Raw genomic sequence first — 24,293 nt, forward strand, 5'->3', positions numbered from 1 at the left:
CACAACAGCACAGACCTTATCCAAACCCTGCCTCCTCCTCCAGGAAGCCTTCCAGCCACAGAAGAGGCATGTGGGACTCGGTAGGGGTGGGGGAAGAGGAGTGGGTGAGAAACGGGTGGAGCCATGTGTGGCAGCTAAGGAGGGCACCCCCACACCCGCCCCCTGGGACACTCTCAGACTCCGTGCATTCCGTGGGGGAATAAGAGGTGGCAAGGACAAGAACAAAAGGATCTGGGAGGACATCGGGCCAGGTGATGATGGGCTGATGGAGAAATTACCAAGGCGGGGGCGCTAGTCTGGGGAGCTCCTCACCACCTCCAACAGAGGGGGCCTCTCTTCCCCCCCTCCCCAAGCGGCACAGCTCAACAGAAACGGAGCAAGGCAAAGGAGACCAGCACACATGGAAGGCAATCCATACACACTTGTTAACTAAGGCACGGGGTTAATGGGAAGACACTGGCCTGAGCACAAGGAGATAAGGTTTTAGTCATATCTCTGGCCCCCAAGAAGGGGGTCCCCATGTGAACTTGAAAAAGTCCCTTTGTCTCTTTGGTCTCCAGGTTCCTCATCCATGAAGTCAGGGGTTTGCGTTAGAAGCAGGATGGCAAATGGTGCTGCCTGGAGCACATTCGGAAGGATTGTGAGGTGGGAAAGAATCTGTGATCAGTTAGCAATATCGGCCTTGGGCAGAGGAACGGACAGTGCAGGGAGGCATGCCGAGTGTTTGTGAAGTCTAGGAATCATCTCCCAAGCCCCTTCCATTCCAACGCTCCAGGAGTTGATGAAACACTGCAAGAACAGTGCGGAACTAGGGCGGGAGCTGGAGATGCCATGAGAGACTCGGAGGAAACTCCAGACTGACGGCATGCGAAGGCTTGCCTCTGTCGTTAAGCCTAAGGAAGGATCCCCTAACGGAACCTCCGATCCAACACAGTGTGTTCAGGTGTCACTTCCAACAGGGTATTGTCCCATCAGGCTCTCCACATTGGACGGCAGTGTGCGTTCCAATTATAGCTCCTCTCCCCGTGTACAAATGCAGTACGCTCTAACAGGAGGCATCCCCACAGTGGAATCCTCATAACTCGAGGTGTTACAATCAGATGGCGGCCTCCAAAAAGACCCCCCTTTATAAAAATGATGGTGCCTTCCCACAGGGAGTGGCGTCCCAACATGGCACGTCCCAGTGGTGGTGTTATCAGCAAAGGGGAAGGAGCTGCTCCAGCTAGCACAAGAGAGGAGTCTGGCCTCCAGCTGGGGGTGCCTGTGGCTCTCCAGAGGTTCCCAGCAGGATTGTGGCAGGAGACAGAGGCAGAGGCTGTCCGCTGAGAATGGAGGGTGGCCCTGACCTAGGTTCCCGGCTTAGGAGCCGCCTGGCCTCTGGCCACACCCTACAAATGGGTCTCCTTCTCCCCGGCTATCAGTCCTTCCTTTGTTGGGGAGGGCCCAAAGTTCCGGCCAGCACTGCCATCCAAGCAGGGATGTTGCTTGGGCTGTGGCAGACTGGAGTCAGGGGTAATGAGCTGGCGCAGGCGCTGTGGAGAGAAGAGGCAGGGATTTGGAGCTGTTGGTGAGGGAGGCGCAGAAGGTTCCTCATGTATGCAACCCCAGGGCCCAGCCCAGAGCGGAGCACATGGCCAGCACCACACAGTATGAGTGAGTAAATGAATGAACCGTTTGAGGTGAGAAGGGAGGCAGTAATACCATGACTACGAATGAGTGTGCACTGCCTGGGTTCCAGTCCTGGCTCTGCTACCGACCTGCGCCACCTAAGGCTGCTCACTTAACCCCTCTGTTAATTTAATCCCCCTCAATTTTCTTACCTGTAAATTGAGAATAATAGTAGAACACACCTCACAGAACAGTGCTTGGCACAGAGTAAGTGATCAACAAATATCGATTTTTGTTATTGTCATTATTGTTATTATTACTATTATTATGTGCTCAATAAGTATCTATTATTTTTCTTCTTATCAGTGGTACTGCTACAACTGTTGGTGGTGGTGGTGGTGGTGCCATCTGCTCCCTCCTTCTTGCCTTGAATGCAGATGTGATGACTGGAATCGTGACAGCCATCTTGTGACCATGAGGTGATAAACATGATGATGAAAACACAGCATGCCCAGGATGGAAGTGTAGAAATGCAGGAAAAGTCTGGTCCCTAAGGGCCTCTTTAAGCAGTCAAACCAAATACCAGCAGCCCTAATCTCTGACCTTCTTGAAACGTAAAAAACAAACAAGCCTATTTGCTAAGACTGTTGTAGGTTGGGTTTTCTATTATTTATAGGCAAGATAGATTTCTACCTTTGTGGGTCATTGGCTATAGCTCCTTCCGGGAGGATATGTCCCAAACTCTAGACAGGGAGCCTCTTGCGTGTGTCCCCAGGCAGAGTTAAGAAAAGAAGCCAGGAGCCTGTGTGTGGAGTGAACTGTGCTTGCTGGTTATCAGTTTTCCGAGGGCAAGGAATCTATAGTCTTGTAAACCTTCTGTGTCTGGGCACCTTCCTGTTCATGTTTGTGACTTAAGTTTTCTCCTGAACCTTTCAGCAGTTTGCCCTCGGTTAGCCTGCCCAGATCATCCACGGGAGGTCAGATTCTGTAGGTCTAGGACTCTAGGACTTTTCAGAACATTTCTGAAAAGCCACTGGACTGGTCTTCAAAGTTCGTCTCGTTAAGATTCTGTGAGACTGAAGGGCTGCCCCACACTCAGAGTTTGTGTCTGCTCCCTGGCCCCAGTTGTGTGTCCTGCCCCAAGTCCAGCCTCTCTCAGTGCCCTCCTTTAAGAGGTCACTCTCCCCCACACCACCTACCTTCCTGAAAGGACCCTGAGTCTTCAGGAGGGTGATGACAACGAAGAGTGGGACACAGACCATGGAGGACAGAGCCAGGAACCAGCCAATGGAGTATCCCCAGGGCGGGTACACATAGACGTTGTTGTACTTGAGGGGGGTGTACTTGCTCAAGGAGAAGAGGAAAGTGGCCTGGGAGAAGGAAGGGGCAGCCATGGGTGAGATAGGGGGCGACTGAAACCCTCTCCGCAGCTACGTACAGCCAAGGACAGAGGACAAGTCAGGTGCACTGCAGCACGTCTGTAAGGTGGAAGAGTAAAAGCCCCTGCAAATCCCAGGCCAAGGCATCATTCACATCACAGACGGAGACAGGAGGCGATACAAAGGAAGGGAGGGGCTCGGAAGAGCATCATTCACGTCACAGACGGAGACAGGAGGCGATACAAAGGAAGGGAGGGGCTCGGAAGAGCATCACTCACGTCACAGACGGAGACAGGAGGCGATACAAAGGAAGGGAGGGGCTCAGAAGAGAAGCTCAGACAGACAGGAGACCAACCACTGAGAAATCAGGCAGAAGCAGGAGGCACTGTGAGGAAGGGATGGAGCAGGAAGTAGGAAGTAGAACAAGATTCTACTTATGGGTGGATGAGATGGCCCCAGAAAGAAGAGCAGGGAAGGCAACATAGAACAGGAAATGGACCAGGCCCCATGGGAGACTGGACAGGTGGGGAAAGAGCCCTGCATGTCAGCCGTCCTTTCCCTCATCTCTGGAGTCTTCTGGGGGCAGGAAGGAATAGAGGGGCAGCTGGTGGGCACATACCAGGCAAAGTCCAGGGGTCAGGAAGAGCCAGGAGATCTTCACCAGGGGCCATGGCCGGTAGCCAATCATGTCCTCAATGTTGTCATAGAAACGGTCCGCCCCTGAGCAGGCATGGCGTGGGAGAGTGTGAGAGCCAGAGAGTGAGAACAGCTTCCCAGTGTTTGGGAAACACCCACTTGGCTCTGTGCCCTTCCCTCACCCCCGCCCTGTGCAGGGAAACTGGAACAGGGCACGTGAGTGAGACGCCTCCCTGACACCCTGTATCCCTGCATGAGATGCATTCGAGTCACGAGGCAGGGGCTGCCCCCACACACTGCTGCTGCCATCTCTTGTCAGTGCTGTCTCTTGCCTCCCTGTCTTGTGATGGAGACCCCACTGTTCTAACCACAAAGGAGTGGTGTGAGCCCAAAATGGGGCTCAATGGTTAGACAAACGCCCGTTTACCCGGGTAGCAGAGATGAATTTGGTTCAAGCCAAAACAGTGAAACAACAAGGGTCCCGCTGTTCAGACACATCATAGAAAACTCATAGAGGGCTAGAGGGCTACTGGGAACAGAACGGTGGTCTGGATTGCAGACTCCAGAGGAACCACCTCTGAGTTCCCAAAAAAGCATGGTAAGAAGGTTAATTTGTGTTTAGTGAAAACACTGACTGGCTGTATTTTGTTTTGTTTCATTCCTGCAGTTTCCACATTTGCTGCAGTTCTAGGCAGAGCCAGTCTTCTAAGAAGCAAAGAATCACTGATTGGTAAAGATACCTGGAGGGCCTCTCTACCTGCCCACCCAAAATACCTTCCCACCGATTCCTGATGCGTGAAATCACACCATTAAAGAGTCGCTCCTTTAATTGTGAAAAGCCAAAGTTAAAGCCAGATATTGCCGGGTGAGCGAAGCATGTTGAGGCTTATCAGCCATCCACACCTGTTATGATCAAGTTTAGCAGGTCCCCTCTGAGAAGAAGTTTTGAAAAGGAGTTGGGGAAATTCGGAAGGCATCAGATGCCCGAGGTGAGAAGGAAGGAACGTATCCATGGAGAGGAAAGGACCCAAGTGGGAAGGCTTAGGGTAGCAAAATAAAGTCTTTTCTACTCATGGCTGTTCCTGAGGCCCTACTGTGTGGCACCCACTGGCCCTCTGCCCTGAGCCTTGTGACATTGGCACTGGGTTCCCCCAAGCGGTGCAGTGGAGTCAGAGGGACCTGGGGTATGAGGACGGCTTCTCCGCTTGCTATGTGAGCTTAGGCAAGAGACTGAACCCCTCTGAGCCTCACTCTCCCCCTGCACAGATTGTAAGTGTGTGAGACCAACCAGCCTGGCACGCAGTCGTGCATTGGTTCAGTGAATCGGGCTTCTTCCCCTTCCTGGTGTAGGACACAGTCACCCCCCGGCTGTTGCAGCATTCAGTATGGTAGCTATCTCAGTCTGAGGGGGCCAGGCTGCTGGCGGAAGTCAGTGAAAGGCAGAATTCACCTCAGTACAGGAGAGAAATGCATAAATGGAAAAGACTCCCTCAAACACACAGGAATGAGCTCCCTGTCCATGGAAGTACTCAGAGTCTGGGTGATCACCTCGTTGTCGGAAAGGCAGTGTGGGAGTTTGCGGAGGATCGGGCTAAGTGGCGATAAACGTCCCTTCTGACTAAGATTCCCAGTGGCACAGGGCCTCTGGCCACCTCCATATCGAGGACACTGTGCACTGTTATTGATCATTCTCTCACTGTTGAAGGAAATCCGTTTTGTCATGATTACAGCTCTGCCTGCTGCCATGAAAATGCCAGGCTTCCCAGCCACGGGTAAATTTCCCAGTAAGAAGAAGCAGGGCAACAGCGCAAAGACACACAGAAACCACGGGGCCAGAGAACGACCTCCCCCAGGCAAAGCCTGCCCCTGGCTGGCCTAGACGGTCTTTCTCCCACCCTGCTTTCCCACCCCACTCCACCCCACTCACCATACACCCAGCTGATGCAGACCACTTCAAACACTGACAGGAACAGCAGGCATATGCCACTGGAAGCATAGTAGTCGAACAGCTGGAAGATGTACATCCCGCCCTGTGGGGAGAGCGTGGAGCTGGGGCATGGCCAGTGCAGAGCTGGGACACACTCCACCCCTCGGTGAGATGGCAAATGCCCACGTGGGGTGCACTCCTGCCCGGCCTGTGGGATGCCATTCCTTGCATCTCAAAGGAGTCTGCCCCTGCCTTCAGGCCCCCCAGTCAACATCAGGACAATAACCTCTCACTGGGAGACTGTGGTGGACACACATCATCTCGTCTGCCGAGCATCTCCTCTTCTGGAAAGTGACACCCCCTCATTCTTTGTTCCTTTTAGACTGCGGTATCCCTCTCTCTCTACTCCAGGCTTGAATAAGAGTCATAGCCTGGACATTTGCCACACTCTCAGGAAAAGGGCCCTCTCTTTCCTCCTGGGTTGGCTGACAGTAACAGGTAAGCCTGAAGCCCCGCATCCATCCCTAATGTCACAGGAGGAAAACCTGCCTCTGAGTGAAGTCACAAGAGACCGAGGAGCCTTCCTGAGAGTGCCACAAGAGCAGCTGGATCCAACCACGCCGAAACCCAGATATCTCTAGGGTTTTCAGCAACCTGACCCAATACATTCCCCTTTCTGCTTAAGCCAGCTGTATTGGTCACCTGCAACCAAAAGAGACCTCACAAATGCATGTTGTGTGGTCCCTACAACCTCACTGTGGAGAGGCAGGGCAGGCGTCCACACCCCTCGTCAGCAGATAAGAAAAGTGAGGCTCTGAGCAGGGTCAGCAGTGTCCCCCATGGCTCCCTCCCCCGGAGCCTGGCCTGCAGGCCAGTGGCCCCAGCTCACCTCGGTGACCAGGAAGAGCCCTATCAGGTAGCACATGATGGCGATGGTGAGGATGAGGAGCTCGCGCCGCCCGCTTTTCCGGAGCTGCCTGGGGAACATGTCTATGGAGGCTGTCACCAGGCACTCCACACAGACAAACTGTGGGCCAGGAGGGGAACTGGATGAATGGGTGTGGGGCGGGCTGTTGGCCACCAGCCCTGGCCTCCACTTCCCCTGGCTCATCCACACTGATGCACAGGGGTGCAGGGAGCAGCACAAAGGGAAGAAATGGGGGTGCCCTGGGGTGAGCCAACCCTGCCCTTAACTACAACTCCATGACAAAGAGTCTCAGCAGTGAGGGTTAGAGGGGGGTATGTTCTGTCCCCGAGGCTCAGGGGCTGAGGCTGGGCAGCTCGAGCTGAAGGAACATCTGGGAGGAAACATCCATGCATGCAGAGGCTCAAGGCTGGGAGCACAAAGCCAGTGGCCCCTTCACACCAGAGGGTCTCCAGGCCACACCCCCAACCCCAAGGAAAAGCCCTGGACAGCAGAGGGGGCCTCAGGTTTGTGGTCAGGGGAGTGGGAGTGAGGGGAAAGTAGTCCCAGGACAAGCAAAGGCTGGCAAGAGGGTCACCATCGCAGGGCAGGCTGGGCTGCAGTGACGTACCTGGCTGTCCAGCCCTAGGAATATGAGCATGATAAAGAACAGGCAGGACCACAGCTGGGATAAGGGCATCATAGTCACAGCCTTGGGGAAGGCGATGAAGGCCAGCCCAGGACCTGCCAGGTACACAGCACAGTCAGGGAGGCTCCAGGGCGTGTGCTGCCCTTGGGGAAAAGGCGTCTCTCTAAGCACTGTGTGTGTGTGTACCTGTGCACACACTTTAAGAGGAAAGGGTGATTCCATCCACTATTCTTCTCTTTCCAGGCCTGGGAAGCATACCATTCATCCATCCATCCATCTACCCATCCATTCATCCATCCATCCATCCATCCATCCATCCATCTATCCATCCATCCATCCATCCATCCATCTATCCAGTATTGGTCCATCTACCATCCATCATCCTCCCCCTCCTCTTTCTCATGGTAATGGAAGCCCTGCTTTGTGCTAAGCACTGCCCCAGATGCTAAAATTAAATCCTATTACCCATAAATAAATCATATTGCCCATCTTCTCGGACTCATGCCTTTCAGCAAGAGAGAAGTGTGTTCTCTGACTCTCCTTCCCCTCAGGCCCCAGACAGCAAAGTAACACCTACCTGACTCGGCCACTTCAGAAATGGGCACCCCTTGCTCTTGGGACATGAAGCCCAGGATGGAGAAGACAACAAACCCAGCCACAAAGCTGGTGGCACTGTTCAGGAAGCAGAGGGCGATGCAGTCCCTGTGGGAGTGGGGCAAGGGCAGACAGGAACAGGGAGGAAAAGAGAGGAGGAGAGAGAGATCAGTCATGGGAGGACAGGTCAAAAGACAGTGAGAGGGGACCAAGGAGAGAGAAAGGGGAGGCAAGGGAGGCACAGAGGAGGGGAGGAAGGGAAGACAGCATGGGAAGAAGACAGTAGAAGAAAAAGACAAAAATCAGGTGGCAGACAACAAAAAGAGAAGTGAGAGAGAAAAGGAAGAAGGAAGACATTTAGTCTGGGAAAGGAACCCGTAAGTTCAGTCTGATACAACGTATAATGAATAAGGAAGGTCTGGGCCCAGAGACTATGGGTCTTTGCCCAGAACCCACCCCCAGGCCCCAGCCCTCCTTCACCCCACCCCGGCCCACGCTGTTCTCACTTGTAGCAGTTGTTGTGGTACTTGTTGTAGCTGCCCAGGGCTGTCAGGCACCCCTGGCAGATGGCAAAGGAGAAGAAGATCTGGGTGCCCGCATCCATCCACACCTACACAAAACCCCAAGAAAGAGGTAGAGGCAGCCCCCAGGGCCCAGAGCCAGGGTGACCCGAGATCCAGACCCGTCCCCTGCAGCACCAGCCTGGCCCCTCAGTGCTCCCTGAGCGCTTCCCTCCTGCATCCCAACTCTCCATGAGTGCGCCCTCCCGTCTCCACGGTGATCTCCTCCCCAGTGCGGCCCAGTTTCGGTTTGGTTCTGTAGGCACTTAGTGAGTACCAAATACATGTGTGTTGCTTGGATTTCTCCAGGGGAATCTACAAACCATGGCTGCACCCAAGGCCTATCTGCAGGGCACAGCCAGAAGTCACTTGTCTCATTCAACTAAGATCTCTGTACATAGTGTCTTAAGCAGCTATGACCTGGGGACAAAGAGGCTGCTTCATCAAAATATCAAGAGAAAATGCCCAGGAACCATGGCTCATGCCTGCAGTCCCAGCTGCTCAGGAGGCTGAGGCGAGAGGATGCCTTGAGCCCAAGAGGTTGAGGCTGCAGTGAGCTATGATGGCACCACTGCACTCCAGCCTGGGGGACAGAGCCAGACCCTGCCTGTCTCTAAGTAAGAGAAAAACATTTTTTTTAAGAAAAAAAGTTATATTTGAGTGGTGGAATTACAAGAGACTTTTTTAGTTTCTTTTTTATAGCTTTCTTCCACATTTTCTAATTTTTCTCCAGTGGGCATTTATTGCTTTTAAACCAAGGAAAAAGCAATACAAGACTTTCAAAACTACAGACCTGGCTGGGTGGGGAAGGCACCTGGGGAAGTGGTCCCAGCACGGTACATACCTGAGGGTCCTTGAGGCGGAACAAATCTGGCTTCAAGTAGTAGATGATGCCCTGGTAGGCTCCGGGAAGGGTGACACCTCTGATCAGCAAAATGACAAGCATCAGGTACGGAAACGTGGCTGTGAAATAAACCACCTGGAGGTGGGGGGACAGGCCAAGGTCACTCCTGGTGGGGACGCAGTGGCCCTCCAGCCACGCCCCACAGGCAGCTCGAGTCACAGGGAGCTCAGTCCCAACCTCAGAGACAGCTGAGAGGGGCTAAGCACAAGAAAGTTTCCACACCTCCCTTTACACATTCCAGTGGGTCTGTGCTCCCCCCAGGGTGTGAGATACACATCAGCAGGGGGAGGGTGGGGAGGGGAGGAGGAAGACAGGGAGGGAGGCAGGGTACAGGCTTCCAGCCCATAACCTGTCCAAGACCATGTTTTTCCTCTTATTTTTAGTCAACATGTACGTATGTGCATAATCTGTACATATTTATGAAAAAGAGTGGTATTTCCGTATGTGTATATAATGTGTAATGATCAAATCAGGGCAAAGACTAATTTAAAGTCCAGAATCTGGTCTTTCTTAATCCTTTATCCTGGCTGTTCTCTCCTTGCCCCCTGGCGACCCAGGGGAATGGTGACCAGATTTGCACAGTGATCTGTGGGGAAAGTTAGACTGTGCTTTTGCAGGCTAATGGTTGGGGGAGCCGCGCTGGCTGGAGCTCCGGGATGTTCTTCTCTACCACTAAGCAAACTCAGCTCCTTCCCTGGGTGGCGGCAGTGGTACTGTCTGTGCTGTTATTACTATGATGACCACTTTCATCATCCCTATTACCAACTTGTTACAATTCAGGGAGGGGAAAGGCTGCTGCGGGAACAGACTCAGTGTATGGCCAAGCAGAGAAGGCCGTTTACTGACCACTCCTGGCTTTAAAAAGGCATGAAGCACAGTCTCCGGCTCTCTGGGTTGGAAATCATGCTCAAATCTGAATTCTGTCTATGTGACAAGCCCATTGTTGCCCATTCTTGGTGGGAACCCCTTCAATGACTGGAAACTCGCCACCTCAAAGACAGTTCTGTTTGCTAATTCAAACTCAAAATTATCTTGCTATGTTGTTAAATACAACAAGTGAGTCGTAAGAGCGTGTGATCCTAATGATGTCATAGCCACACATAATGGATACAAACACACACACATACGTATGAGAGAAACCAGAAGGCAACACAGCAAAAATGAACAGAGATTAGCAGTGCCAACCTGCCAGCAGTGATTAGCTCCAACAATGAGATTTTTCTGTTTCTAATTTGCCCTGAATACTCTTTTTTTTTTTTTTTTTTTTGAGACGGAGTCTCGCTGTCACCCAGGCTAGAGTGCAGTGGCGCGATCTCGGCTCACTGCAAGCTCCGCACCCCGGGGTTCACGCCACTCTCCTGCCTCAGCCTCCTGCATAGCTGGGACTACAGGCGCCCGCCACCACATTCGGCTAATTTTTTGTATTTTTAGTAGAGACGGGGTTTCACCGTGTTAGCCAGGATGGTCTCGATCTCCTGACCTCGTGATCTGCCCGCCTCGGCCTCCCAAAGTGCTGGGATTACAGGCGGGAGCCACCGCACCCGGCCGCCCTAAATATTCTTATGTAAACCAGACTTTTAAAGTCATATTGAAAAAGAAAGACTTTCCTTGCATCGAGCTAAGCTCCGCCTTCCTGTGGCTCCCCCTGTTCTCACCATGCATCTCCCCTGCGCTGCTCAGGAAGTGTAGTTTCTTAATAGAAAGAAATCAGTTCTCCAGAGGGTCCCCCTCAAGTGTCCCCGTAGACTCTGGGGGCCAAAGGGAGCTTCCCAGGAGGCAGGACATCTCACCTTGCCTGTGGACTTGACCCCCTTCCAGATGCAGAAATAGCAGATGACCCAGGCGAGCAGGAGGCACAGGGCCAGCTCCCAGCGCAGAGCGCCCAGGTCATGGATGCCCGAGGTGATGCCCAGCACTCGTCTCCTGGAGGATTGGGAAAAATAAGTAATGAGGGGAAAGGCTAAAGAGGACAGTTTGCGTCTGTCAGCAAGTCTCCTGATTCTCAGAGCTGACCCCACGGATCTCATATTCCAGGGCTTCCCCCACTCCCCACCTCCCCCACAGTCAGGCCATGTTCCCGTAGACCAAACTACTACCATCATCCTATGCGTATCTTTATCTTTCTAACTCATCCAGATTTTTTTTCTCATACAGAAAGATGGAGAGAGAGAGAGATGAGGAATGTATAAATGAGCGTTTAGAGAGTAGATATTCATACATGCAGGTTGATGGGCAAGTGCATGGGTATCCCATGCAGGGGCTGAATGTGTGTTAGTTTCTAAACATGTGATGGGGTGCTGGAACTGCGTGCATGGGTGTGAGGGTCTGGTACTGTGAGGGCATTCAGGTGTGAGGGCATTGGTGCCTACGTGGGGGTTAGCTCAGTGTGAGAGAGTACAGGCAGTCTTGCATGGGAATGCAGGTGGACGAGTGTGGGCACAGGTAATGTGAAGGGGTACGTTGTCAGGTGAGAGGGTGAGTGTGTGAGTGGAGGGTGTGCCCATGTCTTGATGTGAGCACTCCCGCCTTGGGCAATTTCAAGCTACCGGCATGACACCACCGAGCATGGCAGTGGGAAGAGACATGCACACTCAGCTCCCCTAAGGCTGTGAAGACTGTGTCCAGCACCCCACTGGACATGTGTGGGCAGACATATGCATGGAGGTAGGGATGTGGGGGTGAAGGTGGACGTGACGGATTGATGTGAGTCTCCGTGGACCTGTGTGGGTAGATGTGAGAGCGTTCTCCCCTGCCTCAGTGATGTGTGGGGTTGGAGTGGGGCGGGGGAGGAAGTGCTGGAAAGCACACACAGAATCTTCAACTTGCACCCCAGACATTCAGACTTGCACAGCTCAGACATCCAAATTTCCTCTGCTTGGAGCCTCTTCACATGTGGCAAATGGGCCCAGCACCTACTCCCAGAATTCCATGACAGGTGAGGTAACATTCTCAGATGGGGTCACTGTGCCGGCTCCTGAGTGGTTCAGAAAGTCCATGCAATGCTCTGTTGGGGACAAGGTTAGGGACAAGATGGAGAGAGATGCTCTTATACCCTAGTCCCCCTGGCCCTCTGGCCTTGCAGCCTAGTGGTCCTCACCACTCCTAGCCCCAAGAGCTTCTTTTGGAGCCCCACTCTCCAGGGCATCGGGAGGCTCATAGGGCCAGCTCTTCCTCCCCCTGCTCTTGTTCCCTGTGAATCTGGCTGCTCACCTGGCTGCCCTGCCAACCTCAGACAGTATCCAGACTTCAGATCTACTCAGTCCCCTCATGGGCGGCTGGTACGGAACGCACTCTCCCCGCTTGCCCGTTCTGACTTCCTGTGTCTCCACTTGGCAGGCCAAGGGACTGCGGCCCTGCACCTGCTCTTCCCCCTGCTTGGAATGCTGCCCCCATGCTGGGCTCTCTCTCACTTCAGGCCTCAGATGACACTTCTCCCTCCCCTTGCTCTATGGTTTCTGCAGTTTCGTTCACCTATCACAATTTGTAGTGGTTGCATTTATTTGTCTGTTTTTACCACCAGACTGTAAACACAGTGAAGGCTGGGTCCCTGTTGCTTTTGCTCAGCCTCGTTCCCATCTCCAGCCCTTGGCACCATGTTTAACACACAGTAGGTGTCCAGTAAGTGCTTGTTAAGCGCACGAATGAGTAAGTGGCAATAACCCTTGCAGTCATTTAATACAGTCCCTCTGGGTTCTCCCAACCACACTGACTTGTCTGAGTGGCTGGCCTGAGGGCCTCAGAGGAGCCAAGGAGCAGAGCTGCCCAGAAGCCCACGTGGCTTGGCTGCGAGGCAGGTTCTGCTATACTTATACTCTCCGTCGTTGCTTGGATTCACCAGCCACCGCAGCCCAGCCCCTAACAGGCAACATCCCAGGGGCTGAAATGATGGATACCTGTGTTCCAAAAGTTGTTGCAGGTCGTCCAGGGCAGCTCAGAGGTGAAGGAGCTGAACAGGTAGAAGAGAGCCCAGGCAAGGATGATGATGTAGTAGACATTCAAATATGACTCGATGACCACAGACGCCAGACCAATGCCTTCCAGAGTGGGGGAGAGGTGGGGAGGGACAAGAGAGATCAATGTTAGCAAAAAAGTCACATAGAAGCTGCCAGTTGAGGTTACAAGGGTATTGGGTGCTACACAAAGAGAACCACTGGGGTTTATCCAGTGGCATGAGAAGCCATTCATAGCATATTTTTCTTTCTTTTCTCTTTTTTTTTTTTTTTTTTTTTGAGATGGAGTTTTGTTCTGTTGCCCAGGCTGGAGTGCAGTGGCACAGTCTCGGCTCACTGGAACCTCCACTTCCCGGGTTCAAGCGATTCTCCTGCCTCAGCCTCCTGAGTAGCTGGGATTACAGGCACGTGTCACCACACCCAGCTAGTTTTTGTATTTTTAGTAGAGACGGGGTTTCACCATGTTGGCCAGGCTGGTCTCGAACTCCTGACCTCAGGTGATCCACCTGCCTCAGCCTCCCAAAGTGCTGGGATCACAGGCACATCACCTGTGCCCTAGCGGAGGAAGAGTAAGAACTTTGGGCAGGGGAGGGAACAGGAGCCCTTGGGTGTGATGCAAGGGACAGCAGAGGGCAGTGGTTGGGGGTCCTGGTGCCTCAGGCCCCGCCCCACAGCATATTTTTCTAAGGAAGAAACACAGGTTACAGGACATTACCCTATGCATTCTCCCATTTTTGTAATATATATTTGAACATATAATTTTTTTTCACGAAAAAAGCTCTGGAAGGATCTTCATCCCAAAGTTAACAAGTGATTCTCTAGGTGGTAGGATTTCAGATAACATTTTCAAGTTTCTGGGGTTTTTTTTGGCTATTTGCACTTTCTAGTTTTTCTACAACAACCATGTATTGGTTGTAAAATGAAAAGGGGCCAGAAGAAGGAAGGAGTAAGTAGGAAACGTTGGTAAGAATGCCTCTCGCACCTATAATCCCAGCACTTTGGGAGGCCGAGGCGAGCGGATCACTTGAGGCCAGGGGTTCGAGACTAGCCTGGCCAACATGGTGAAACCCCATCTCTACTAAAAATACAAAAATTAGCCAGGTGTGGTGGCACACGCCTGTAATCCCAGCTACTTGGGTGGCTGAGGCACGAGAATCCCTTGACCCCAGGAGGCAGAGGTTGCAGTGAGCCGAGCTCACACCACTGCACTCCAGCCTGGTGACAGAGGGGTATCAGGATAAGAGCAAAAGCAAGAAACCAGAGAGGAAGGGAGAAATGGTCCCTGCGTCAGGAACTCAGGAGCCTGAGTCAGCACCTAGCGCCATCTCACCGGAAGCTAGCAAGCAGCAAGACCGCCAGCAAAGGTGGAGACCTGGCTGCTATTTTAACACTTGTGGTGAAGCCTCGTGGTTAGCTGGATGCACTTGGTCTCCTGGCAGTGTATATGGGGCGGGAGGGGGTGGCGGGAGAGGGAGTGCTTACACACACCTCCCCAGCCCACCTCTACAAAGTGGAATCTTTTCCACCGTCATTTAAAAAGCAGCATGTTGCCAGGTGGCTCGGGAGTCCTGCAGAGAGGGGCTGGGGCCCGGTTTCCTGGGTGAGAGAACCCCCGGCCCCTTCCCTGCCGGGTTAGCCCTCTCTTAGTCTTTAGTCAATGCTCAATAACGTGTGTGTGTGTGTGTGTGTGTGTGTGTGTGTGTGTGTGTGTGTGTCAGGGTCCAGGCTAGAGTTCAGTGGTGTGATCTCGGCTCATTGCAGCCTCCAACTCCCGGGTTCAAGCGATCCTCCCACCTCAGCCTCCGGAGTAGCTGGGACCACAGACAGACCCGGCTAATTTTTACTTTTTTTTTTGTAGAGACAGGAGAAGGGGAGAGTCTCCCTATGCTGCCCAGGCTGGTCTCGAACTCCTGGGCTCAGGCGATCCTCCTGCCTCAGCCTCCCGAAGTGCTCACTACTTAACGAAGGACTGTGGACCTTTCAGAACAGCCTGGCTGAAAAATCAATGCTGACTATGAACAAAACCTCTCCTTTGGGGCCAGGCGAGCCCACCCTGGCAAGGGCGGGTTCCACCGCGGTCTCCACCGCGCAACGGCGTTGGGGCGGCCCGGGCGTCCGCCGCGGGGGTGGGCGTGGCGCTGCGCGGGAGGGACCCGCAGACGGCAGAGGGTCCCCGGGGAGCGGGCGGGGTGTTGAGAGCGCGCACACAGACACCCACACACACACACGAACAAGCGGCCCCTGTGCCGCGGCGGAACGCGCTGTGCTCGCGGCCGTCCGGCCCATCCGGCAGCCCCGGGACAGCCCCGTGAACTCAGCGGACCCGGGACTGCCGAGCCGGGGGCCGGCGTTCTGGTGGGGCTGTCTGGGAGAGGGGCAGGGGCGGCGCTGGGTGGAGAAGCTGGCCGCCGTGTGACTCGTGGGGGAGCGCGTGTGAGCGCAGGGGCGCGCCTCGAGCCAGTACGCGCAGCTCCGGGAGAGGGGAGTGCGGTGGGCGGTTAGGCCGGCAGAGGGCGGGGAGGGCAGCCCGGACCTCCCACCAGCACAGCACCGAAGCACACGCTTCCCGCTGAGATCCCAGGCCCTGCCGCCTCTTTGACTTGGAAAAGTAGGAAAGAGCCACGACCTCTCTCCTCTCGCATTCCAGTGCTCCGTTTGCTCACCCTGACCATGGCACCCGCATAAGCCGTCTGTGTGTTCCAGAGAGGCCAGCCCTGCACGTGCTGTCCATGAGCGTGCTTGGACCTAGGCATAGGACCTAGCTGAGCGGGACATTTACACGACTGCTGGGGTCGAGGGCAGAACAGGGGGAAACTGTGTTCTGGCGGAGGCACGGCACCCCCGGAGCACCCAGAGCCTGTGAGTAGAGCCATAGGTAAGCCAAGCTTCACTCGGCTCCAGCCCCTCGCTTCTGCCCCTGCAGGGGTCCCATGGTTGCCCCAAGAGGCATCAGCACCAAACTGGCCTCCCCCACCTCCCCCCCATCAGTGTTAAGGGTCCCAGCTTGCTCGGGAGCCAGTGTTTCCCCACCAGGCTCTCTCCAGCCCACCCATGAAGCCTGATTCTGCACTTGGCGCAGGATATGGCAGTGAGCGGATGGGTGAAGCAGCGGATGGGTAGGAAGGGAGACACCATGGGGGGATGCAGGTAAGATGGCGGCCCCATGAAGGGGAAGGTGGGGGAGGATACACACCCTGGAAGAGGGGGCAGATCTTCCTCCAGGCTGTGACACTCCCTTGGCTGGTGTATTGGCCCAACGCCACCTCCAGGAAGAACACCGGGATGCCGCAGGCAAAGAAGAAGATGAAGTAGGGGATGAAGAAGGCTCCTGCAGAAGAGAGAGAGGCAGGGCTGAGCCACACCCGGGCTCTTCCTCAGCCTCCATCCTTTCAGACCCTCCTCCCCCAACAAACCCGCCCTCCACCATCCTGTTCTTAATCTTCCTCCTGACACTTCCCAAGGGCCCAATCGGCTTCCTCCTGCCTGCGTGCCGTCCTGAGTGTTAGGCAGGCACAGGTGGGAATGCTCTGATCTGAACCCTACACAGAATGAGAAAGACCTTGGAAGGGAAATTAGTGAAAACTTAGGTGGAAATTCTAATATATGCACTATTTATTTTCTTAGTGTGCTTTACAAATCTAGTCAATAGATTATTTTTGGAATAAACACATGGCTTCTGTATAACTTGATATGCTTATTAAACTCTTGGTACATTTTGGAGAAAAACAAACACAAACACCTCGGAAGCATTATTTTCCCACTAATAACTTTCAGGGTGTTTGTTGCCTCCACCCAGTTCTGATCTGAACTGGGCTCCCAGCACAGAAGGCCATCACGTGATTCGGCGCCAACCTGCAGGTGCCAGAGGGAGGCCAGGCCTAACAGACATCCAGCAGATTACACAGGAATGGAATCTGAAGACCACACCCAGGAGACCTACTTCAGTAGGAGTCACTAAGGCATAAAGCTCGCGTGAGAAGTTCATCTCAGGGTGAATGGATTATCACGTGTTACACCATGAGAACGCTGACTGCTTGTTTGCTGCCTACTTCATGTCAGGCACTCTTGTACGTGCTTCATCAACATCACAGTCCTTGCAAAACAACCTCCCATGGGGCAGGCCCTACTGTTATCCCCATTTTGCAGATAATAAAACTGAGGTCGCTTTAAAGATGGAAAAACCGAAGCATGAATGAGGAAACTGAGGCACAAGCCCAGGCGGTCTAGTCCTGAGGCTGAGCTCATAATCACTACACTATATACCTCTGATACTTCATATCCATATTATTATGTAGAAAACATAGAAAGTACAGAGGGAAAGAAAGGAAAAAGCATTATATATCCTTCCAGATTTCTTAAAAGCACACACACGTATTTCTTTTTTTGCAAAAGTGAGAAGTAATCATGTATCAAATACATTGCTTGATAACCACTTTTTAAATTTTTACCGTAAACCTCTTCATGTCAGTAAATACGTATCTACCTCATCATTTTGATTGCTGCATAGTGTTCCACTCTATGTATCTATCCGAGTGCACTTCGTCAGTATGTTATCATTGGACTTTTGGTCATTTCATCCGAAACACTGTCATAATGAAGACCACTGTCCACATCCTCGTGCACTTGTCTAATGCATTCCTTAGTACAAATTACCAGTAGAGGAATTCCTGAGTCAAAAGGTATGCACTTTTTTTTTCTCTTTGTGTGTGTGTATGATAAAATATACTTAATATAAGCCACTTTAACTGTTCTTAAGTATACAGGTCAGTGGCATTAAGTATATTCACAACGTTGTGCCACCATCACCACCATTCATCTCCAGAGCTTTTTCATCATCCCAGACCGAAACTCTGTACACGTTAAACCCTAACTCCCCATTCCCCTCTCTCCCCAGCCCCTGGTAGGTGTGATTCTACTTTCTGTTTCTATGCATTTGCCTATTCTAGGTACCTCATGAAAGTGTAATCATACAGTGCTTATCTCTTTGTGCCTGGCTTATTTCACTCAGCATGCATGCCTCCAAGATTGATCCAGGTCATAGCATGAATTCCCTTCTTTTTGAAGGCTACGCACTATTCCCTTGTGTGAACCTACCACTTTCTGTTTATCTATTCATCTGTTCATGGATATTTGGGTTGTTTCCACCTTTGGGGTATGCACATTTTTTAAATACGCATTTCCAAATTGTTCTCCAAAACTCTTGCACCAATCTGCATTCCTGACAGCAATATGTGGGAGAAGGAAAAAGGTTGTGTCTTCTGGATCCCAGGGAGCCACAAAAGGCCAGTAACTCTCCACTGAGTTCCAAAGTCCCTTTGAACCCCATGTTTGCCTTTCCAACCCTAGGAATACTAGAGTGTTGGTCAGCACAGTGCCAGTAACACCACTGACTCAGGTTTCAGTGGCTTGGGAAGTCCCAGGACCTAGGCTGAGGGGTAGCACTCGGTAGAGGGACACGGCCTAAGGCCTCCCCAGAAGGCACTTTACAGGATGTCTGTCAGGGCGTGTGGCCCACGGGACTCCTTCCCACCTGTTGTGTGCAGGAGGTCCTTCCCTCCGATAAAGGAGGTGGCTTCAGTTCTCACCTGGGAGTGTGGATTTCTGCCCCACAGAAGACGGGGTGACTTCAGGAGGCCTGGAGCTGGACCTCGCTCAGACCAGGTCCTCCCTGAAAGGGCGGCACTAAGTCTGGACCTTCGAGGGGCAGATGAAGAGGTTGGTTCTGGAGCGCGTTAGGGCGTCCTCTACCCTTGGGTTTTTAGAATGCTGACGCTGCTACACCCTCCCCTCAAATTCCCTCATCAGTGCCTTGCTTTGGAAGGCTACCCTGCTTCATGTCTCCTTCGTGTCAGCCCAGGCTATAGGCACGGGCGGCCCAGTGATGTCGCACAGGGACCTTTACCGATGTGGTGTGCCCCACAGGGACCTTTACCGACACGGTGCCCTGAAGCCTGGGGTTGGTGTAAACACCTCTACATTGTGCCTTACCTCTGCTGCGTGCTCTTTCCTGAACCACTCACAACCCGGATAATGGGAACTTCCTAAAGTTCTCTTTTGAGGTGAGTGATTTCTAGTTCAGGGGCTCCCCTCTTTTTCATAACCAAAGCCCTCATTAGACCAATAGTTTTATTACTCTTTTTTGTTTCTTTTGAAAGATTTTTCTCTACAGAACTATGCTTACTAATTAATCAATAAATTTCCCTGCATATATTAATAAAATTATATTTGAGTGCCAATCAGGCCTTATGGTCAGCTTGATATAAACTTTGTTATCACTCTGAGTTAGCACAGTTCAGTCTAAAGCAAAAAAATAAAAGACATTTGGACTAGTCTGTGACGTCCTGTTTCCACATCCATCCATCATTAGGTTGTTGGAAATGAGAAAATGAATTCCTGGTCCTTCTTTACTACATTTCTAGACCCCCAAGGACCAGTGACTCCAGAAGGGGACCCCAACCTCATTTGGCCCCCTCATGTTAAAGATGAAAGAAAGGGTGTCTTTCCCAAGAGTTAGGCTGGGAAAGAGGTAACTGGATCCGATATTCCATAATGTTACTGCGGGTACTTATCTCTCTCTCTCCACCCCGCCCCACGGCCAGGACAGAGGCCACAGCCACAGCAGCAGCCAGCATGACAGGACAGAGGCAGGGTGGGCGCCCGACACCGCGGCCCTGCCTTCCAGGCCCTAGTGCTGTCTCCCTCCCAGATGGCTGGGTGACGAGTGTGCCGTGACGCAGAAATGGTTCCAAGGCCCTCTGCAGTCCTGGGAAAATCCTCCTCCACTAAAGGAGGGCTTAGTCTGAGCACCTCCATCTCCAGCCCTAACGTCCTATATGCCATGAGATGGTGGCCCTGGATGAAGAAGGAAACCACCACCCTGCCCCTTCATCTTGCCTCCCCTGACTTTCTGGCCCAGGGTCAGCCTCAGCACCAGAGACTGAGCCAGCCCAAGAAAGCCTACCGCTATTTCTTAGGAGTTGTCAGTTCAAGCAGCTTGTGATCGCAACCATAAGGTTTAAAACACACAGCAAGATACATAGTAGACCCTCCGTAAATATTGGTCAGATTTAATATAAATAGTGTTTGGGAGGATTTTCTCAAGAAATTATCTCTAAATGTGAGTATTCCTTTCTACCTTCCTGAAGTGTTTCTAATATTTGCGATAAACATATACTGTTTCCACAAGAAGAATAAAAGTGATTTCAAAAGGCCAAAAAAAATGAATCTAACCACTCACAAAGGACGGCGCATTGAACGATTGTATTCCTGTGAAGTAGCCCTAATAGGGATCCATCGAGATGGGCAGCACATAAGCGTTGCCAAGGGCTGGCAGGGAGAGGGAATGAGGAGCGACTGCGAATGAATATAGGATTTCTTTCGGGGATGATGAAAACGTTCCAAAAGTGATTGTGGTGATGGCTGCACAATTCCGTGACTATACTAAAAACCACTGAATTGTGCACTTAGAAAAAGGAACCTGGCCCCTCCCCACCACTGCTAATTGTTACACCCAGTGCTGAAAAATAATAAAATCATGTTTCTCTAACTTGAAAAAAACTCAAAGGCAAGGTATTTCTCCAACCAAAATTGCTTCGATGGCTCCCATCTCAGTCAGAACAGAGCCTGAGTGACCCCTGTGACCTGTCCAACCTCAGCCTGAGTGATCCCTGTGACCTCTCTGACCTCACCCGGTTATTCTCTGCCTCTCTCATTCCGCCCCAGCCACACCTGCCTCCTCACTGCTCCTCAGACAGGCCTGCTGCTTCCACCCCCAGGACCTTGGCACCTGCCGTTCCCTGTGTCAGAGTGTTCTCCATCCAGGATACATCCACGACACTCACGCCTTCACTTCCTTCAAGTCTGCTGAAATGTCACCTTCCCCTCTGCACGCCTAGCATTCCCTATCCCTCTTCCCTTTGTCACGTCTCACCCCTCCACTCATCACCATTTGACATAGACCACGCTGAACCGTTTGTCCACAACCTGCCGCAGACACAGTACAACTCCTCAGAATCCTCCCACGGAGGGTGGCACACGGAATGTGTTCTGTTTTGCACCTAGCACCGGGTCTGGCACGTGACAGGCCTGCAATCATGTTCGCTGAATGAATGACTGAATTCTATCAATGACTGACCTTTACATAGTCATGAAGGAGCTTGTTAAAAACTAGAATTTCTTGGTCCTGCCCATTGCCCAGTTTCATCTTCACCGTCACCCTGGGAGGTATTGTACCCATTTCACAGAGGGGGACGCTGAGGCTAGTAGTGGAGCTGGAACTCAGACTCAAGTCCTCCAATTCCAAAATAGCCCTCCTTTTATAAACCACACTGCCCAGGAAGGAGGGCCCAGGCAGGCACTGCCCAGCTGCCAGCGCACAGCTCTCCCCACCATGCCTACCTCAAAGTGAACTCACCACCTCCGTTTTTGTAGCAGAGATAGGGAAACCTCCAGACATTGCCCAGCCCAATGATCTCCCCGGCCACTGACAGCACAAACTCCATCTTGTTGGTCCATTGGCCCCGATCCTTCACCTGGTCCTCATCTTCCTGGTCCAACTTCTCTCCCTCCTCGGGGACCCAGGAGACCGCAGGAGGCCCATGCTCGTGCACTGCCACCTTCCCGTCCATGGCTGTGTGGTGGGTTGGGAGGCCCCGCTGGGTGGGCAGGATGACGAGGGCCAAAGCCTGGTGGGAAGAGAAGAAATTAGCTGTAAAACCCGACATGTTCCCGCCAGCCCTGCTTTCCCATCCTGATCTCCGCTGTCAGCATATTGTTGTTCTTCCCAAGTGCTCCATGGCATTTACACCTAAAGTTACAGTTCGTTCTCGTAACTGTAAGAGCAAACCTTAGTTTTCTGAGTTTGCAGATGAGGAAATCCAGGCCTTGGCAGATGAAGTGATTCACCCAAGACCACTCAGGAGTGGAACCGTGATGAAAACTCAGGCTCGGGCTTTTCATTTTCATGTCCCTTTTTATCTGTACAGCTCGCCACCATCCCAGCCGGCCCATCTGCCCAGGTCCTTGATGTCTGCTGAGTGACCTCAGCCTAGCCTCTGGCCTCCAGGTCAGAAGGGATCAAAGGCTGCCGAGGTAGCAAGGGTCAAAGAGCAGGTGTGGCCGAAGTGACTGCATGGTTCTCTCCTAGCCAGTTGTGTGCTAAGGTGATCGATCAACTCGGAGTAAACAGGGGAGCCAGCAGCTCTGGGCAGCTGATTGGGAGGAAAAGAGAAGGTGGGGCCTCTGAACAAGGCCAGATGACAACAAGGATTGGCACCAGGGGCAAGTGTAAGCTTTCGAGGGAGCCCCAGCTCCTCTTCTCTCTGTTGCATCTCTGTCCTGAGAAAAACTGGCGGGCCCTGGTGCCAGAAGGGATCACCAGACCAGTTCTCACCTGGCTGGCAGTCACCTCCGGATGACCCCCAAGGTGACCAAATGACGGGCTCCTCAAGAAGGAGGCCCAGCAGTGGCTGCCCCTCTCAGCAGGTCACTGCCCTTCCCTTCTCCCTGCCCTCCTAGAGAGCCCAAAGCTCCCTAGACCTCCAGAAAAGTGACGTGGGGCATTCTTAGTTCTACTCTCTGTCCCTTGGCCTGCTTGTCAACTGCCAGGAGACAAATCCGCTTCTGTCAGGGTGTATCTCCAATCTGTGTTTGCCTTCTCCTCCCTCTCATACACACAAACAATGGCCCTGAGGCCACCTCTGCCTTTATTCCCAGGAATTGCCAAGAGGAGGTGCCCTAGGCTGTAGAGGGGAGCACCCATCCCGCAGCCCCTCACCTCTGAGGGGTATTGAGGGAATCAAAGCGACCAGGTCTACCAAGTGCCCCACGCTCCTCCAAGGCTCTAGAGAAACAGGGATTCTTTTTATTAAGGAAGAGTCTGTGTTTATTTACTGGTCCTTTTAACCCAGGCAACAGCCCAAGCCCAAGTCAGTTAGAAAGGCGTGGGCAGGAGCCATTTGAGGTTATGGAAATTTTTGAAGGTGACTTGGAGGGTGCAGGTTATCCCAGGAATGGGAAAGCATGTCAGAGTGAAATTCTGGTATTGGGACCTACTCAGAGCCTTCCACTGCAAGCTCAGCCCAGGAGGGAGGATGAGGATAGCCACCCAGTGGGAATCAGAGGCCTTGAGTCTCTGTTATGAGGGAGAAGGCAGGGGAAAAGGGGGAGGAAAGAGAGCCTCTGGGTTCGGAGTATGTGATCAGACCCATGGGGGCCTTGAGCACTGGAGCCTGGGGATGAAAAAACAGGGAGTTGGGCCCCAGAGGAGAAGTTGGTAACATCTGAACCCAAATGTGGATGTTGCTACAGAATTAGGAATGAAGCACCCTGAGAAATGACCCTGGAATCATCACCAAACAAATTAACAAACTAGTGAGCGAGCTTGAAAACACGCATGAAAATGCACCAGACAGGAAACCCAAGTTCTAATCCAGATCTAGCTGTTAATGATAATAACAACAGGTTAACATCTGAGTCAGCAGTATGTTAAAAACAGGCACTCTTTCTATATATTATTGAAGTGCAGTTACTATTAGCTCCACTTTATGTGTGAGGAAGTGAAGCTCCAAGAGATTAAGGAACAGTGCCTGGCACCTGCAGGGCCTGGGGGACACTGTTCTCAATGCTAGAATACACTTACCAAGACAATGAGTCGTGGAGCTGGGTCTCTAACTTGCTGTGTGACCTCAGGCAAATCACACCCCCTCTCTGAACTCTAAGTTTCCCTGGAAGAGAGAAAGACCGCTGCTCAAAGGGGTTTTCGGAGGGTGAGGGGATAAAAACAAGACTCAATAAAGAGACGGAGAACTGACTGCCTCTACTCGCGGGCCATAGCGTTGCTCATCCCAGGGCGAGCCCCAAGCACAAGGGCCCTTAGGGCGGTGGTCAGAAATGAGCCTTACTGTTTGCAGACCACAGGCAGCTGTGGCAGGACCAAGGTGGTCTCAAGGGCTGGGAGAGTGGAGGCTTGCTGGGGGAAGCAGTAAATGAGGGGAAGCCGGAGGGGCGCAGGGGCAGGGAAGCACAGCACAGAATCCAGTTTGGGCCCAGGATTTGGGTTTCATCAGAAATAGGGGAAGAGAAAAAAGAGAACATGAGCTGATGAACTGACACTGACACAACATGATTTTTTTAAAATAAAAGTGAAAATAAAAAATTGGGAGGAGCCTAACTTGTGGTTAAG

The 24,293-nt window shown here is 52.4% G+C and overlaps 1 protein-coding gene and 1 long non-coding RNA gene across 7 annotated transcripts in view; one reads left to right on the plus strand and one right to left on the minus strand.

Moving 5' to 3' along the window:
- Positions 1 to 403: 403 nt before the first annotated feature.
- Positions 404 to 24,293, minus strand: part of SLC6A12 (solute carrier family 6 member 12) — a 32,044-nt gene continuing 8,154 nt past the window's right edge. For 2 of the 5 annotated variants that reach the window (XM_063693736.1, XM_004052479.5), the window contains 15 exons: positions 23,751 to 23,835; positions 21,525 to 21,795; positions 16,305 to 16,439; positions 13,055 to 13,195; positions 12,078 to 12,165; positions 10,952 to 11,084; positions 9,102 to 9,236; positions 8,204 to 8,307; positions 7,681 to 7,805; positions 7,086 to 7,198; positions 6,440 to 6,577; positions 5,551 to 5,653; positions 3,607 to 3,707; positions 2,808 to 2,978; positions 404 to 1,532 (listed from right to left, as the gene is read on the minus strand). In XM_063693736.1, coding sequence (XP_063549806.1) covers positions 1,389 to 1,532; positions 2,808 to 2,978; positions 3,607 to 3,707; positions 5,551 to 5,653; positions 6,440 to 6,577; positions 7,086 to 7,198; positions 7,681 to 7,805; positions 8,204 to 8,307; positions 9,102 to 9,236; positions 10,952 to 11,084; positions 12,078 to 12,165; positions 13,055 to 13,195; positions 16,305 to 16,439; positions 21,525 to 21,738 — 1,845 coding nt within the window. In that variant the 5' untranslated portion in view covers positions 21,739 to 21,795; positions 23,751 to 23,835 and the 3' untranslated portion in view covers positions 404 to 1,388. Of the gene's footprint in view, positions 1,533 to 1,601; positions 2,074 to 2,807; positions 2,979 to 3,606; positions 3,708 to 5,550; positions 5,654 to 6,439; positions 6,578 to 7,085; positions 7,199 to 7,680; positions 7,806 to 8,203; positions 8,308 to 9,101; positions 9,237 to 10,951; positions 11,085 to 12,077; positions 12,166 to 13,054; positions 13,196 to 14,955; positions 15,090 to 16,304; positions 16,440 to 21,524; positions 21,796 to 23,750; positions 23,836 to 24,293 lie in introns of those variants that run through there. The other 3 variants (XM_055357466.2, XM_063693737.1, XM_063693738.1) reach the window with 3 other exon arrangements.
- LOC109029238 (uncharacterized) lies at positions 15,468 to 16,800 on the plus strand. Of its 2 annotated transcripts, none has more exons than XR_008670256.2 (3): positions 15,468 to 15,986; positions 16,145 to 16,258; positions 16,381 to 16,800. It is a non-coding gene; the product is annotated as an uncharacterized lncRNA (long non-coding RNA). The 2 variants fall into 2 exon arrangements; XR_002008310.4 differs by having other exon boundaries at positions 16,191 to 16,258.

This window comes from Gorilla gorilla, chromosome 10 (genome assembly GCF_029281585.2).
Source record: "Gorilla gorilla gorilla isolate KB3781 chromosome 10, NHGRI_mGorGor1-v2.1_pri, whole genome shotgun sequence".
Lineage (NCBI taxonomy): Eukaryota > Metazoa > Chordata > Mammalia > Primates > Hominidae > Gorilla > Gorilla gorilla.